Below are 13,358 nucleotides of genomic sequence, written 5' to 3'. Positions count from 1 at the left end.
CTTTTAGCCTAACCTACTTCACAGGATTGTTGTGAGGAAAGGGGGTGGGAAACTATGTATACCACCCTGAGCTCTCTAGAACAGAGCTTTCCAAACTTTTCATATTGGTGACACACTTTTTAGACATGCATCATTTCGTAACACGGTAATTCAGTTTTACTAGCAAACCAGAGATACGGACACATACATAAATTGTAATAAAGAAATGTATGGGGATAGAACATATCTCATGAAAACCTTTCATTTATATTTTTAAAAATATATGATTTGTAAGATAACATACATTGTTGTCATTTATGAGTAACAGTATGTAAATATGTGCAAGAAAATGTGAAAAATAAACAAAATTAAAGTATTTACAATATATATTAGGACACATTGGCCCAGGTAGGAGCTCAGCTGCAAAAACACATGAAGTAGAGAAGCAAAAGTCAAACAAAAATGATGTAAATATATAAGTCTCACTACAAGGCTATATTGCTATAAATATTTGCAATGTCTATGTCCAGAGCCCAGTTTCAGCACTCTCCGGTGGTACACTGCTGGTGGGTGGTTAATCCACAATTACAGCAGAGTAAAAACAAAAATAAATGGCAGAAATCAAATCATAAGTGCCACGTGGTGGGTGGCTTGCTGTTTGCCACATTGGGTTTGGGAGGGTGGCCTCCCTTCAGCCAGCAGCAGGTGGTTGACTGGGTGACAGCCTGCAGCTGCACTCGCCCGGGTGATTGGGAGCACCCTGATTCTGAGGCTTCTGGCCTCCACTGAGCTCCGTTCCGACTGGCCAAGATGGCGGATGGCCCGCTTGGTGCAGTCCCAGGCGGCGTTTCCACCCGCGCGCTACTCTGGCCTGGCCACACAGGAGCACGGTGCAGAAGTCCGTGAAGGGCGCACTCGAAATCTCGCAGGGCTGGTGGCCGCTGCCACTTCTCTGCGCCGGCGTCAGCCAAGCTCTGCTCCCAGGGCGGCGCCTCCCCTCCCCTCTCTTCGCTCTGCGCCTCTACCTCGCCATACTGCTCCAACACCGCCAATCACGTGCGTCCTACATCAAGACGCCACATGATCCTAAAGCAGCTAGTGTTAAAGCAGCTAAGCCTTAGCTGCTTTAGGAAGTTCCGGGGGAGGGGCCAAAGGAAGCAAACGCGAGTAAGGGAGCTCCGTGGTGCCCTTCCGCACAATTTTCTGCATTTCGTGCGACACACCTACACACTGCCGCCGACACACTAATGTGTCGCGGCACACAGTTCGGAAAGCTCTGCTCTAGAAGAAAGGTAGGATATAACTATAATAAATAAGTGAATGTGGGCAGCACATATGTGCAGTCATCAGTCTGTGGGTGGCTTGGGAGGGTGTGCGTATATTTAAATACAATTTTTCAGCCTACTGAGGAAACTCTCTCCCAGCGTCTGTTTGAGCACCTTCTTGATCTGCACTACTAGGATTCCTCCCTGACGCTTTTGCAATTATAGGAGTGACTGATTTCAGTTTAATTTACTTTCATGTGTGCTTATGACAGCCACAGAGTGATTATGAAAATTGTATAAGGAGGATTAAATCCTGTAAAGTAGTTTGGACACCTGCATACTGTGTAAAGAATGTATGTTTGTGAACCGTCTTGAATCAAGGATGGCCTTCCACATCCTTAGTTCTCTGGTCTCTGTTTCACAGGGATGAATTCAAGAGCAGTATCCCCACTTCCACTACTTTGTTCTTCTGTACTTACTTAAGAATTAAAACAATCACAGCAATCAATTCATATCTATCACAGTGTGAGTTATATAGCTCATTTCACAATCAGGCACAGTTTGTCACAGAAATCAGGGCTTTTTTGAGTGACTTCATTACGCTGGAATTCCACCCCTAGAGTTTGCAGGAAAGTGTAAGTGCCCTCATATGTGTCAACTCTTTAATAGAATAAAGAGATGGCCTGACCCACCCAAAGAAACACAGCCATGAGTGTTATGACCAGCTGTAATAGACAAGAGTGAAGCCATATTGAGGCCCAGCAAAGGTTGGGCCTAGGTATCTTTGCTGTGGAACTTTTGAATGTGTACATGACCACCCCACACTCTCTCTCCAAAAAATGCAAGGTCTGAAAAGCAGTTTGCCTAACCAGCAAAAGTTTCTATATGTGAACAAGCCAAATAAGGAGCCAAATAGGAATAGGGTATGTCACCATTCTCCAGACAGGCCAGCCAACAGTTTAAGAACTTGTGGTTAAACTAGGGTTCATTTTTAGTCAACAAGCATTCTGCTCCTGATCAGGTGGCTGTGTAATCAATTTTCTAATAAAAAGCTAGTGGTGTCTAGCATGGAGCGAGGAGTTTATTTCTCTGTGCAGAGAGTGAACTCTTCCTGCTGCAATGTTTTCTCTCTATCCAATAAAGGTGTGTTGTTACCTGAAAGTGTCTTTGATCGTTGGACCAGGACACTAGCCATGTATAACAATCCACCAGAGGCTTGATAAGCCTATGTTTGTACCTGCCCTAGACCATCAAAACAGGATTATTGCCAACATCTTGAGAGGCTAGAATACCTGGCTGATAGTCCCAAGCTGTGCAAGCCTGTTTAGAGAAAAAATCAAAAAGCTACAGTAGAGCTTTATTAGGACCAATTAAAATGTCAAAAAGCAGTGAGTAAGCTTTCGAGTTCTCCAGAAGTTGAAGAGTTTGGTTACTATAGAATTCAAATAGCTTGTTTGCTATTTTGTGACTGAATATTTTGCTATTCAGAGATAGATCTGAATAACTGCTAGATTTTATATCTTCACGATATGGGGGAACAGTCATTTTTGTTTCTTTGTTGCAGCAGCCTTTGGCGCAACCTGAAATCTGTTTTGCACATAGCAGAGAGTAATCTAATTAAGTATGCCTAACACCAATTTAAGACTGTTATAAACTGCAGACTTTTGGTTCCAACATGTTGCCCAGCTTTTTCTTTCCCTTGTTTTGCTTACCATTCTCTCCTTGTTTTGCTTAACATTCTGTCTTAAGAAGAGTTCTGGAGAGCTCAGAATGCTTGCTCAATGCTTTCTGACATTTTAGTTAGTTCTAATAAAGGTATTACTCTACTGTAGGTTTGGACTAGATGATCTCTAGGGTAACTTCCAACTCTATGATTTCAACAATATTAGGAATATCAAATCAAGCGTAAAATTAAACTTTGGGGGTTTTGAGTTTGGTGTTTTGTGAAAAGTCTCATTATATTGAAGGCTATTCAAGGCTTGCTACAGAGCAAAGAGGTGGTAGCAGTATGGAGTATAGATTACAGAGAAGTCTTAGAGCAAAGGTTAAACAAGCTACAGTGAGGAAGATGAGATTGGGGCAAGAAACAGTTAAAATGACAGCACTGGGAAATTATTTAGAAAAGGAGCATAATTCTGTGGCATCAATAGATGCATTTAATAATTTGAATGTTTGTTGATACGACTCCATGTTTATAAAAATACAGTTACTGGCACAGTTTGTAGAATTGTTTCTTGAGGATTGTTTTTTAACTATAAAATATAATACAGGTAAAGAGAAAAGATAGATACTAGAGACTGTTGCAATTTCATAGTGTATTTAAAGTTCCTAATGAGTAAATTATGGCAGTTCATTCATATTCAGGGCTGGTGGCACCTTTGTGCCCCATCTTCAATAATCAAGAACTAGCTTCCTTCATGTCAAATGTCCAGAAATAGAAGCTTAGGGGGCAGGGGAATAATCTGTTTCAAGTTTCACAGAATTCTGTTTTTGCAGAATAAATTATATGTACAAATGAACTGGTTAGTTGTGTTTAGCTGTCATGATTTTCATTGTAGAACCTGGGAAGGGTATCACTAGGAGGGCACAGTTGTTCTATGAGAAAGAGCCTTCAAACATCACAGAACTATAATTCCCAGTGTTCTGTGGAGGGAGGCCATGACAGTAAAACCAATTTTAAATACTGAACTTTGGGGGAAATATTAAGTCTGACCCTGGGTTAGGACCTCAGTAATGACCATCAGTGTTTGGGCCATTGTAAACTTAGAAGAGAACTGCTGCTACATATTAAAGCCGAACTAGATGTGATGTGGGTTATCTTTTTAATGTATTTCCTACTTTTGCCTTCCTCTCCTCTCCTCTCTTTTTTTAATTAAAAGCAGTCATGATGTCACCCTCACCCCAATTTGGATAGTGACCTTGCTTTAAAAAAAAAAAATTTTTTCGCTGTACCATTGTCTCAATTTAAGTAAATTCCCCAAAGCTTCTATTTGCTTCACATGGCAAAACATACCATTTGCGTGGGGGTGGGGGAATGACCAGATTTGATTCATAGAAGGTTATGGGCAAAACCTAACACTGCCCAGCCGCTAGCAGAGCTGCTAGGTCGATGGACCTGGCCCCTTCCAGAAACAAGTGTTTCTGTTCATTTGCGGGCTTGCCTCCTGAAGCGCCAAATCATGGTTCACAAGCAGTAGAGGCCGCTTGCGGATCAGAAGTGGCAGGGCTGACTGTGCGCGGACCAGAATCAGCATCCAGCTCTGCTAGCAGCTGGGCAGTGTTGGGTTCTGCCCTATAGCTGGTTAAAGATCTCCTACCTAATCAAGGTCCTGATCCAGATTTCCCCCTACACCCGTCTCTGCTTACTTACAATTGCTAATTGTGGTAAAAATGTAACATAAAGCCATTGTGTATGCCTTAAACCACACGTAGCACCTCGAGAACTGCGCATGTCTTAGAATGAATGAATTATAGTAGCCCATATAAGGTAGTTAGGCAAGCTTGTAGTTACCAATCAGAAACTGACACACCACTAAGGAATGTGAGCTGAAACAATAAAGCTGTAACTTGAGCGTTGTCCTTCATCAACTTTGCTTTGAGCACTGAGCTCCTCTGTCGATCTGCTTTGCAAAGTAATAAAATGGAGTTGGACCCAGCCTGAAGTGTGACTCTCCTCTTTGGGGCGAATTGGACTAGCCTCCAGGGGACGAAACTAGCAATTTGTGCAACATAATTGCACGAATGGCATCTCATTTAGTTTTATTGTGCGTTTAGTTACTGGAAAAGAGCTTAGGAGATGGAATGATGGCTATTGGGCAGTACAGAAATATAATAAATAAATTAAAAAAATGATACATGTGCTTTTTCTGTTTTGATAGTAATAAACATGATTGTTAAAGTTCCCAGAATACCGTCCATCCTGTTCCCAGGAAATACCTGCGTGAATATTTGCTTTAGAAATGGGAACACTGGCTTGTATCTTGAGTAGCTTTCCTTTCTTTGAGTAGCTTTCAGAAGGGCTCCTTCTGTTCACAGAAGGGACTCTGATCCAATTGAAGCTTCCACTGGTGGACTAAAGGAGAGAAAGTTTTCACCCATTCCCCTTTCTCCTTGCAGCCAACAGCATCACCTCCCATTCTGTTGTGGAGGGTCCTGCAACCCTCCAGAGCACACAGAGAGCTGCAAGGGAAGGGGAATTAGGGAAAATGCCTGGCCTCCCTCCCGCTTCCACCAGCAAGACTATCCTTTCCACTCACAGGAAAATAGGATTCAAACCATTGTATTTTTGTTCAAAGTGTTGTTAATATATTTTCCTCTAGGGAAGAGTCATGCCACATAATTAATGGAGACAGACTAAACAACTATTCCTCATCATGTCAATGTAATATAGTTTCAAAAACAATGTCCACAGAACCCTTAGGACCTATCAAGCCTGCAGTTCCTTTAGCAGAAATGTACGTCATGAATGCTAGCTTTTCATGAACAGAATATATACCAGATCTGAAAATGGCAATATTTACCCATTGTCATGACATTACTTTTAGCTTGGTATTCTCCATCTTAGTGCCAGAAATCCCAGTCTGTAGCCACAGGTGATACAGACATGATGTACTAGATCTGATCCTGTAGAATGAATCACTGTGAGGAGGACTAGCTATTGTACAACACAAGCCACATGAGTTATAGTTAAAATGCAGTCAAAAACCCTGCACGTTATTTTCCACTCATGAAGATCTTTAAGTTGAAGAACATGTTGTTGTTTTTTATGGTTGCCTCATTACGTCGCACTGCTTGGTGGTTGAGAAGAAATGTTTCTTTTGAAGGAGTTACTTCCACAAGCTTCCAAACTATCACTTCCCTCCCTTATGATTATCTCTTGCTTTGCTTTAAATGTTAATGGAATAAAACCTTCACCATCTGCAGTAAGAACAATCCAAGAAGAACCTAGAGGGAAATGGAAACAAAACATCAGGATGTATATGTGTATAAGCATTATTAAGTTGTGTGCATCCTAAAATAATACTTGGTTCTTGTCTTTTCCCCCACCAGCAGGTTCTTACTGCAGTGCCACAAAACTTAAATGGTTACAGTACTGATGTAGGTTTGGAATCAAGAAGGACAACATAGTTTTCAGGATAGTGCTTCCATTCTGGTTCTTACAAATGGCTCCACTGGTTCTGGTTTGGATCCTGAAAATCTTAACTTTTATTAAAGAAGAAGAGGAGGAGGTGGAGCATCAGCTGTTGTTTCTAACCCTCATGTTACAGAGGTAAGGTGCTGGGGAGGGGAAGTGACACACACATAACCCTGTTTACATACATACATATCCTTAGATGGATCGGGATAATTTCTTTCAGAAGTAAGATATCAGCTCAATACACATTTTTATTGAGTTTGCCCAGTACTCATGCTTTGAGTTCTGATGCTGTTGAGCACCACAGAATGTCACATTTTAATTTTTAATTTAATTAGCTAGATCTATATTCTAATTCCTCATACCACAGTAATCTATATCAGAATATTGTGGTTGGGATCCCAAAATCTACACAACTAGTTGCGGGTGTCCAAGGCAGTGCTGGAATTGCATTTCTTAAGTAGCAGTTTTCATGCCTCATGAGCAATGGCACTTCGCTATGAAACTGAGGCCCCTTCATGGATCACTGCCTTGTTGTGGCGAAGGGGCTTGCGTAACTCAGTGAAGCCATAAGCTATGCCGTGCAGGGCCACCCAAGACGGACAGGTCATGGCAGAGAGTTCTGACAAAATGTGGTCCACTGGAGAAGGAAATGGCAACCCACTCCAGTATTCTTGCCAAGAAAACCCCATGGAACGTATCACAAGGCTAAAAGAGATGACGCCGGAAGATGAGCCCCCCAGGTCGGAAGGTGTCCAATATGCTACTGGGGAAGAGCAGAGGGTATTTCCAAGTAGCGCCAGAAAGAGTGAAGCGGCTGGGCCAAAGCCGAAAGGACACTCAGCTGTGGATGTGTCTGGTGGTGAAAAGAAAATCCGATGCTGTAAAGAACAATATTGTTTAGGAACCTGGAATGTCAGATCAAGGAATCAAGGTAAGCTGGAGGTGGTCAAACATGAGATGGCAAGATTGAACATCGACATCTTGGGAATCAGCGAACTCAAATGGACAGGCATGGGCGAATTTAATTCAGGTGACCATCATATCTACTATTGTGGGCAAGAATCCCTTAGAAGAAATGGAGTAGCACTCATAGTCAACAATTGGGTGGGAAAAGCAGTATTGGGGTACAATCTTAAAAATGATAGAATGATCTCAGTACGAATCCAAGGCAAACCATTCAACATCACAGGAATTCAAGTCTATGCCCCAACCACTGATGCCGAAGAAGCTGAGGTTGATCGGTTCTATGAAGACCTCCAACACCTTCTAGAACTAACACCAAAAAAAGATGTCCTCTTCATCATAGGGGATTGGAATGCTAAAGTAGGAAGTCAAGAAATCACCGGGATAACAGGCAGGCATGGCCTTGGTGTACAAAATGAAGCAGGACAAAAGCTAATAGAGTTTTGCCAAGAGAACATGCTGATCATAGCAAACACTCTTTTTCAACAGCACAAGAGGCGACTCTACACATGGACGTCACCAGATGGTCAATATCGAAATCAGATTGATTATGTCCTTTGCAGCCAAAGATGGAGAAGCTCCATACAGTCAGTAAAAACAAGACCTGGAGCTGACTGTGGCTCAGATCATGAGCTGCTTCTTGCAAAATTTCGGCTGAAATTGAAGAACGTCGGGAAAACCACTAAACCGTTCAGGTATGACCTAAATCATATCCCTGATGAATATACAGTGGAGGTGAGGAATAGATTTCAGGGATTAGACCTGATAGACAGAGTGCCTGAGGAACTATGGACGGAGGTCCGTAACATTGTTCAGGAGGCAGCAACGAAATCCATCCCAAAGAAAAAGAAGTGCAAGAAAGCAAAGTGGCTGTCTGATGAGGCTTTACAAGTAGCTCACGAAAGAAGGGAAGCGAAAAGCAAGGGAGAAAGGGGAAGATATAGCCAACTGAATGCAGAGTTCCAGAGAATAGCAAGGAGAGACAAGAAGGCCTTCTTAAATGAACAATGCAAAGAAATCGAGGAAAACAACAGAATGGGAAAGACTAGAGATCTCTTCAAGAAAATTGGAGAAGGGAACGTTTTGTGCAAAGACGGGCATGATAAAGGACAAAAAAGGCAGGGACCTAACAGAAGCAGATGAGATTAAGAAGAGGTGGCAAGAATACACAGAAGAACTATACAGGAAAGATCTGAATGTCCCTGATAGCCATGATAGTGCGGTCACTGAACTTGAGCCGGACATCCTAGAGAGTGAAGTCAAGTGGGCCTTAGGAAGCATTAGTAACAACAAAGCTAGCGGAGATGACAGTATTCCAGCCGAGCTATTTAAAATCCTAAAAGATGATGCTGTTAAAGTGCTGCATTCAATATGCCAACAAATCTGGAACACTCAAAAGTGGCCACAAGACTGGAAAAGGTCAGTTTACATTCCAATTCCAAAGAAGGGCAACGCCAAAGAGTGTTCAAACTACCGCACCATTGCGCTCATTTCACATGCCAGCAAGGTGATGCTCAAAATCCTACAAGCTAGGCTTCAGCAGTATGTGAACCGAGAACTACCGGAAGTACAAGCTGGGTTTAGAAGAGGCAGAGGAACTAGAGATCAAATCGCCAACATTCGCTGCATCATGGAGAAAGCAAGAGAATTCCAGAAAAACGTCTATTTCTGCTTCATTGACTACGCTAAAGCCTTTGATTGTGTGGATCACAACAAACTGTGGCAAATTCTTAAAGTGATGGGAGTACCAGACCACCTTACCTGTCTCCTGAGAAACCTGTACGAGGGTCAAGAAGCAACAGTCAGAACCAGACATGGAACAACCGATTGGTTCAAAATTGGGAAAGGAGTACGACAAGGCTGCATATTGTCACCCTGCTTATTTAACTTATATGCAGAGTACATCATGAGAAATGCCGGGTTGGATGAATCAGAGGTCGGAATTAAGATTGCTGGGAGAATTATCAACAACCTCCGATATGCAGACGATACCACCCTAATGGCAGAAAGCGAAGAGGATCTCAAGAGCCTCTTGTTGAGGGTGAAAGAGGAGAGTGCAAAAGCTGGTTTGAAACTCAACATTAAAAAAACTAAGATCATGGCATCTGGCCCCATCACTTCCTGGCATATGGAAGGGGAAGAAATGGAAGCAGTGACAGATTTTACTTTCTTGGGCTCCAAGATCACCACAGACGGTGACTGTAGCCATGAAATTAAAAGACGCTTGCTCCTTGGGAGGAAAGCTATGGCAAACCTAGACAGCATAGTAAGAAGCAGAGACATCACCTTGCCGACAAAGGTCCGTCTAATCAAAGCTATGGTTTTCCCAGTAGTAAGGTATGGCTGTGAGAGCTGGACTATAAGGAAGGCTGAGCGCCGAAGAATTGATGCTTTCGAATTGTGGTGCTGGAGAAGACTCTTACGAGTCCCCTGGACTGCAAGGAGGTCAAATCAGTCCATCCTAAAGGAAATCAACCCTGAGTGCTCATTGGAAGGACAGATAATGAAGCTGAAGCTCCAATATTTTGGCCACCTAATGCGAAGAGAAAACTCCCTGGAAAAGACCCTGATGCTGGGAAAGACTGAAGGCAAAAGGAGAAGGGGACGGCAGAGGATGAGATGGTTAGATAGCATCACGAATGCAATGAATATGAACTTGAGCACGCTCCGGGAGAGAGCGCAGGACAGGAAGGCCTGGCGTGCTGTGGTACATGGGGTCACGAAGAGTCGGACACGACTGAACAACAACAACAACATGAAACTGAGGGCCGTTTCAAAGCACTTTGTAATATGGCATGGGGATCTTCTATACAAAGAAGCTTTAAAAAAATCCCATTGGGAGCACAAAAAAACTCTTGGGCATCTACCTAAAATAGCTCTTCGGATCCCAGCATATATATATATCCTAGAAAAATGTTGGTGGCTAGTTTATATTTATATTCCTTGGCCGGGATCAAAATAACTTTATAACTAGTTCTAGATGCTCAAGGAGACTTTAGTCTATTGAAGGTGCTTTCAGACTTTTATTGTGCAATCACCCTGCCATATTAAATGTCTTTTGATTGATAGTACTAGGAGCCAGGGCCTGTGCTACCATGACACTCAGTGAGCCTCTTGTCTTGGGGGGCAGATTGAGAGGGTCAGCAAAAAATGCATACTCCCTCCACCCCCACCTGTCCAAGCTCCCTCAGTGCCACCACCACTGCTACCATCCTACTTTTGGATACAAGTTCCCACTCAGCTCTGGAGCTGAGCAGGAATTTGGCTTCTGCTTTAAAATGACACCACTTCCAAAGACACTTCCCAGGAAGGAGGAGGGTGTGACTGACTGACTGACTGACTGGTGGCTGTGGCACACAGGCAGGTGGGGGCAATGGGGGGGGGGGCAGCCTGATTGCATGTGTGTGCATGTGGCCCATCTGATGCGCTTGCCCTGCTAGGAGCTGGCAAACCATTTTGAAACAAGGAAGTCTAAGAGCTGTTTGCACTATGCCATCGGGTCTGGTGTGGGTGGGGGAGGAAGTAAATTTGTACTGGATGTGATCAAAGCAGCTTTTTGGATTTTGGCCATTGAATTTAGTATGATAGTAGTTTCCAGCTTTTGGGGAGAAATAAGTTGCAATTTCAAATATTAAAAAGGGTTGTAGTGGTATTCTTTGTCAGTTTAATTGGTAATTTAATCTAGTGGCAAGTCATTTACCTTAGCCATATTACAAAATGTTCCAATGCTATATTATTCAGATCTTCTCAATCTACAAAGTTAATTTCTGAATCTGAAAGAGAGGAATGGGCAATTACCTTTCAGAACTAGCTTTAATTTTAATTTCTGCCAGAAGCAGTTTGTTACTGTGCATGCCTATATTCAGAACAGCTACCTTTTATAGATTGATAGGATGAACCAAAGAAGAGGTGATAGGAAAATAATAATAAATAGTGTTCTCCTGTTGCTCTCAAGAAAATTAAAACAAAACAAACATGTATATGTTTTTTACACTGTATATGAAACAAAGCTTTTTTTGTTTGTTAGATCTGTTAATTAAGCACACGATACGCTGCCTCGCTCTTTCATGTTGCCTGTCATGTCATAAGAAGATTGCTGTTACCAACCATGACCTTTTAATCTTTTCCAGTTAATGCCTTCTTTCTAATTCTGGGCAGACTTTGGGTTCTATAAAGTACTTTGTGTTTGCATGTGATGTGAGTGGGTGCATGTAAACCTACACAATTACATTGTCAACCATATCTGTAAAAACAAACTAAAGTTAAAACAAGAAAAACACTTCCAAAATCATATATTTAACATTAAAATGCACAAGGCTACATTCATTCTTGATGTGGTTCTTTCTCTTCACTTAGTTGGAAGTGTTATACTATTTTAGCCTGTGTCAAATCAGAGATTGCAACTAGTGGTATACAATATCATGTTAACCACAGGATGAAAGAGGAATGCAACATGCATGTGTGTGAAAGAGGAGGAAGTGAGAGAAAGATAGCATGCATAGTTTTCATCCCTTCAGATATGTAGATATTCTTAATGCTTGAACACAAGTATTTTGGGGTGCTTCCAGATGGAGGTCTCCAAGTGCTACTAGTCAAAAGGCACTGTGCAGCTATTCCATCTTTTCTTCCTTAACAGCTTTTTTCTGGAAAGAAAAAAGCCAGTGATAGTGCTGGGAAAACATGGGAGGGCTACAAATTGAAGACAATGACATCTGGACCTGCTATAAAGCTTTGTGAATGAGGCAATATGATTGCACAATAAAAGCCTTGTCTGGAAGCACCACAGTTCTCTCTCACATACATGCAGAGAAATGCTATGCATGTCTAATCAGATGTAAGCCCCATAAAGTTTAGTGGGACTTATTTCCAGGTGAGTGTGTATAGGGTAGCAGCCTTAACTTACTAGAGAAAAAATAATAACTAAGGCTGCAATTCTGTATACACTTTCCTGGTATTAAACCCCATTGCAATTACTGGAGCTCACTTCTGAGTAGATCTATATAGGATTGTGCTAGTGGGAAAGCATTTAACAAATTGGGTTTATGAGAGGGAAGTGTATCTGTGAGAGAATCTGACTGAGAGATGTTGGTCCAATAAAAATATAATCTCACCAGTTCTAAAGTTCTTATTTCAGAATGGAACCAAAGAGTTACATGTATTACTTCTCAAGGTTGGACTGAAGCTGTGCCTTTTGCCATTTTTCTCATGTGTGGGCCATTCCCCCCTCCCCCAGTAGACCATGCCCCATCCCACATTTTTCATGACAGGCCTCTCGTCCTCCAGAGAGGCTTTCCTTGGAGCACAGGTGACTGAAGTGGGGAGGAGGGCACAGGAAACTCTCCTTCTGTGAACTTCCTTAAGTTAATATATCTTGGAAAGAAAAGGATGGATGATTATGCTCACACAGTGGCTTTCTTCACACAGAGCTTTTATCCTGCGATTGAGATTGCTCCTTCATAGAGTTTGAAGACTCCATGAAGGAGCATCTTCTGCACTAAATGCCCTTTGTTGTGTTTTTAAATAGATTGCAGATAATGAGTTATGGAATTAGCCCATTGTGTTCTGCTTGAGTTCCCTCTGTGAAAAGAGGAGAAGAGGCAAGGAGAAGAGCGAGATCAATGAAAGATAATGGAAGACTCAGATATGGAGAGAAGGAGGGGGGAAAGGAAGCAGGTAAAAAAGGGAGTTGTGATCCTGCATTTAAAACAGAAGCAGAAAGCCCCATTTTAAATGCAGGGTTTTAGGCTGGTGTAGAGATGTCCCCAGTCACACCTGATACAGAGTCAGGGCTGGTGCTTTGATCTTCGTTTTATTCCGTGCTGTTTTTATTTTTTTGTTTGAATGTTATGTTTTTAATGTATTCTACACTTCGCAGAGAACTTTGGTTACTGGGAGGTTTAAAAGTCCAGTAAATAAATAAATAAAAGAACACATTGTGCAGCTATTCTGCCTTTCCGTCCTTAACAGATTTTCTGTGATAAGAAGAAAGACAGAAGCAGCTGTGGTAAAACATG

At 42.1% G+C, this 13,358-nt stretch overlaps 1 protein-coding gene across 1 annotated transcript in view; it reads right to left on the bottom strand.

The window, feature by feature from the left end:
• Nucleotides 1–5,261: 5,261 nt before the first annotated feature.
• The window catches only part of WDCP (WD repeat and coiled coil containing), a 34,236-nt gene continuing 26,139 nt past the window's right edge, over nucleotides 5,262–13,358 (bottom strand). Inside the window, exon 3 of the mRNA XM_084826489.1 lies at nucleotides 5,262–6,188. Coding sequence (XP_084682615.1) covers nucleotides 6,022–6,188 — 167 coding nt within the window. The 3' untranslated portion in view covers nucleotides 5,262–6,021. The remainder of the gene's footprint in view (nucleotides 6,189–13,358) is intronic.

This window comes from Heloderma suspectum, chromosome 1, assembly GCF_057233095.1.
Source record: "Heloderma suspectum isolate Gila_16-S chromosome 1, 16-S_ref, whole genome shotgun sequence".
NCBI lineage: Eukaryota > Metazoa > Chordata > Lepidosauria > Squamata > Helodermatidae > Heloderma > Heloderma suspectum.
Note: the sequence above shows the minus strand (reverse complement) of the source record. Positions and strands in the feature narration are given on the sequence as shown.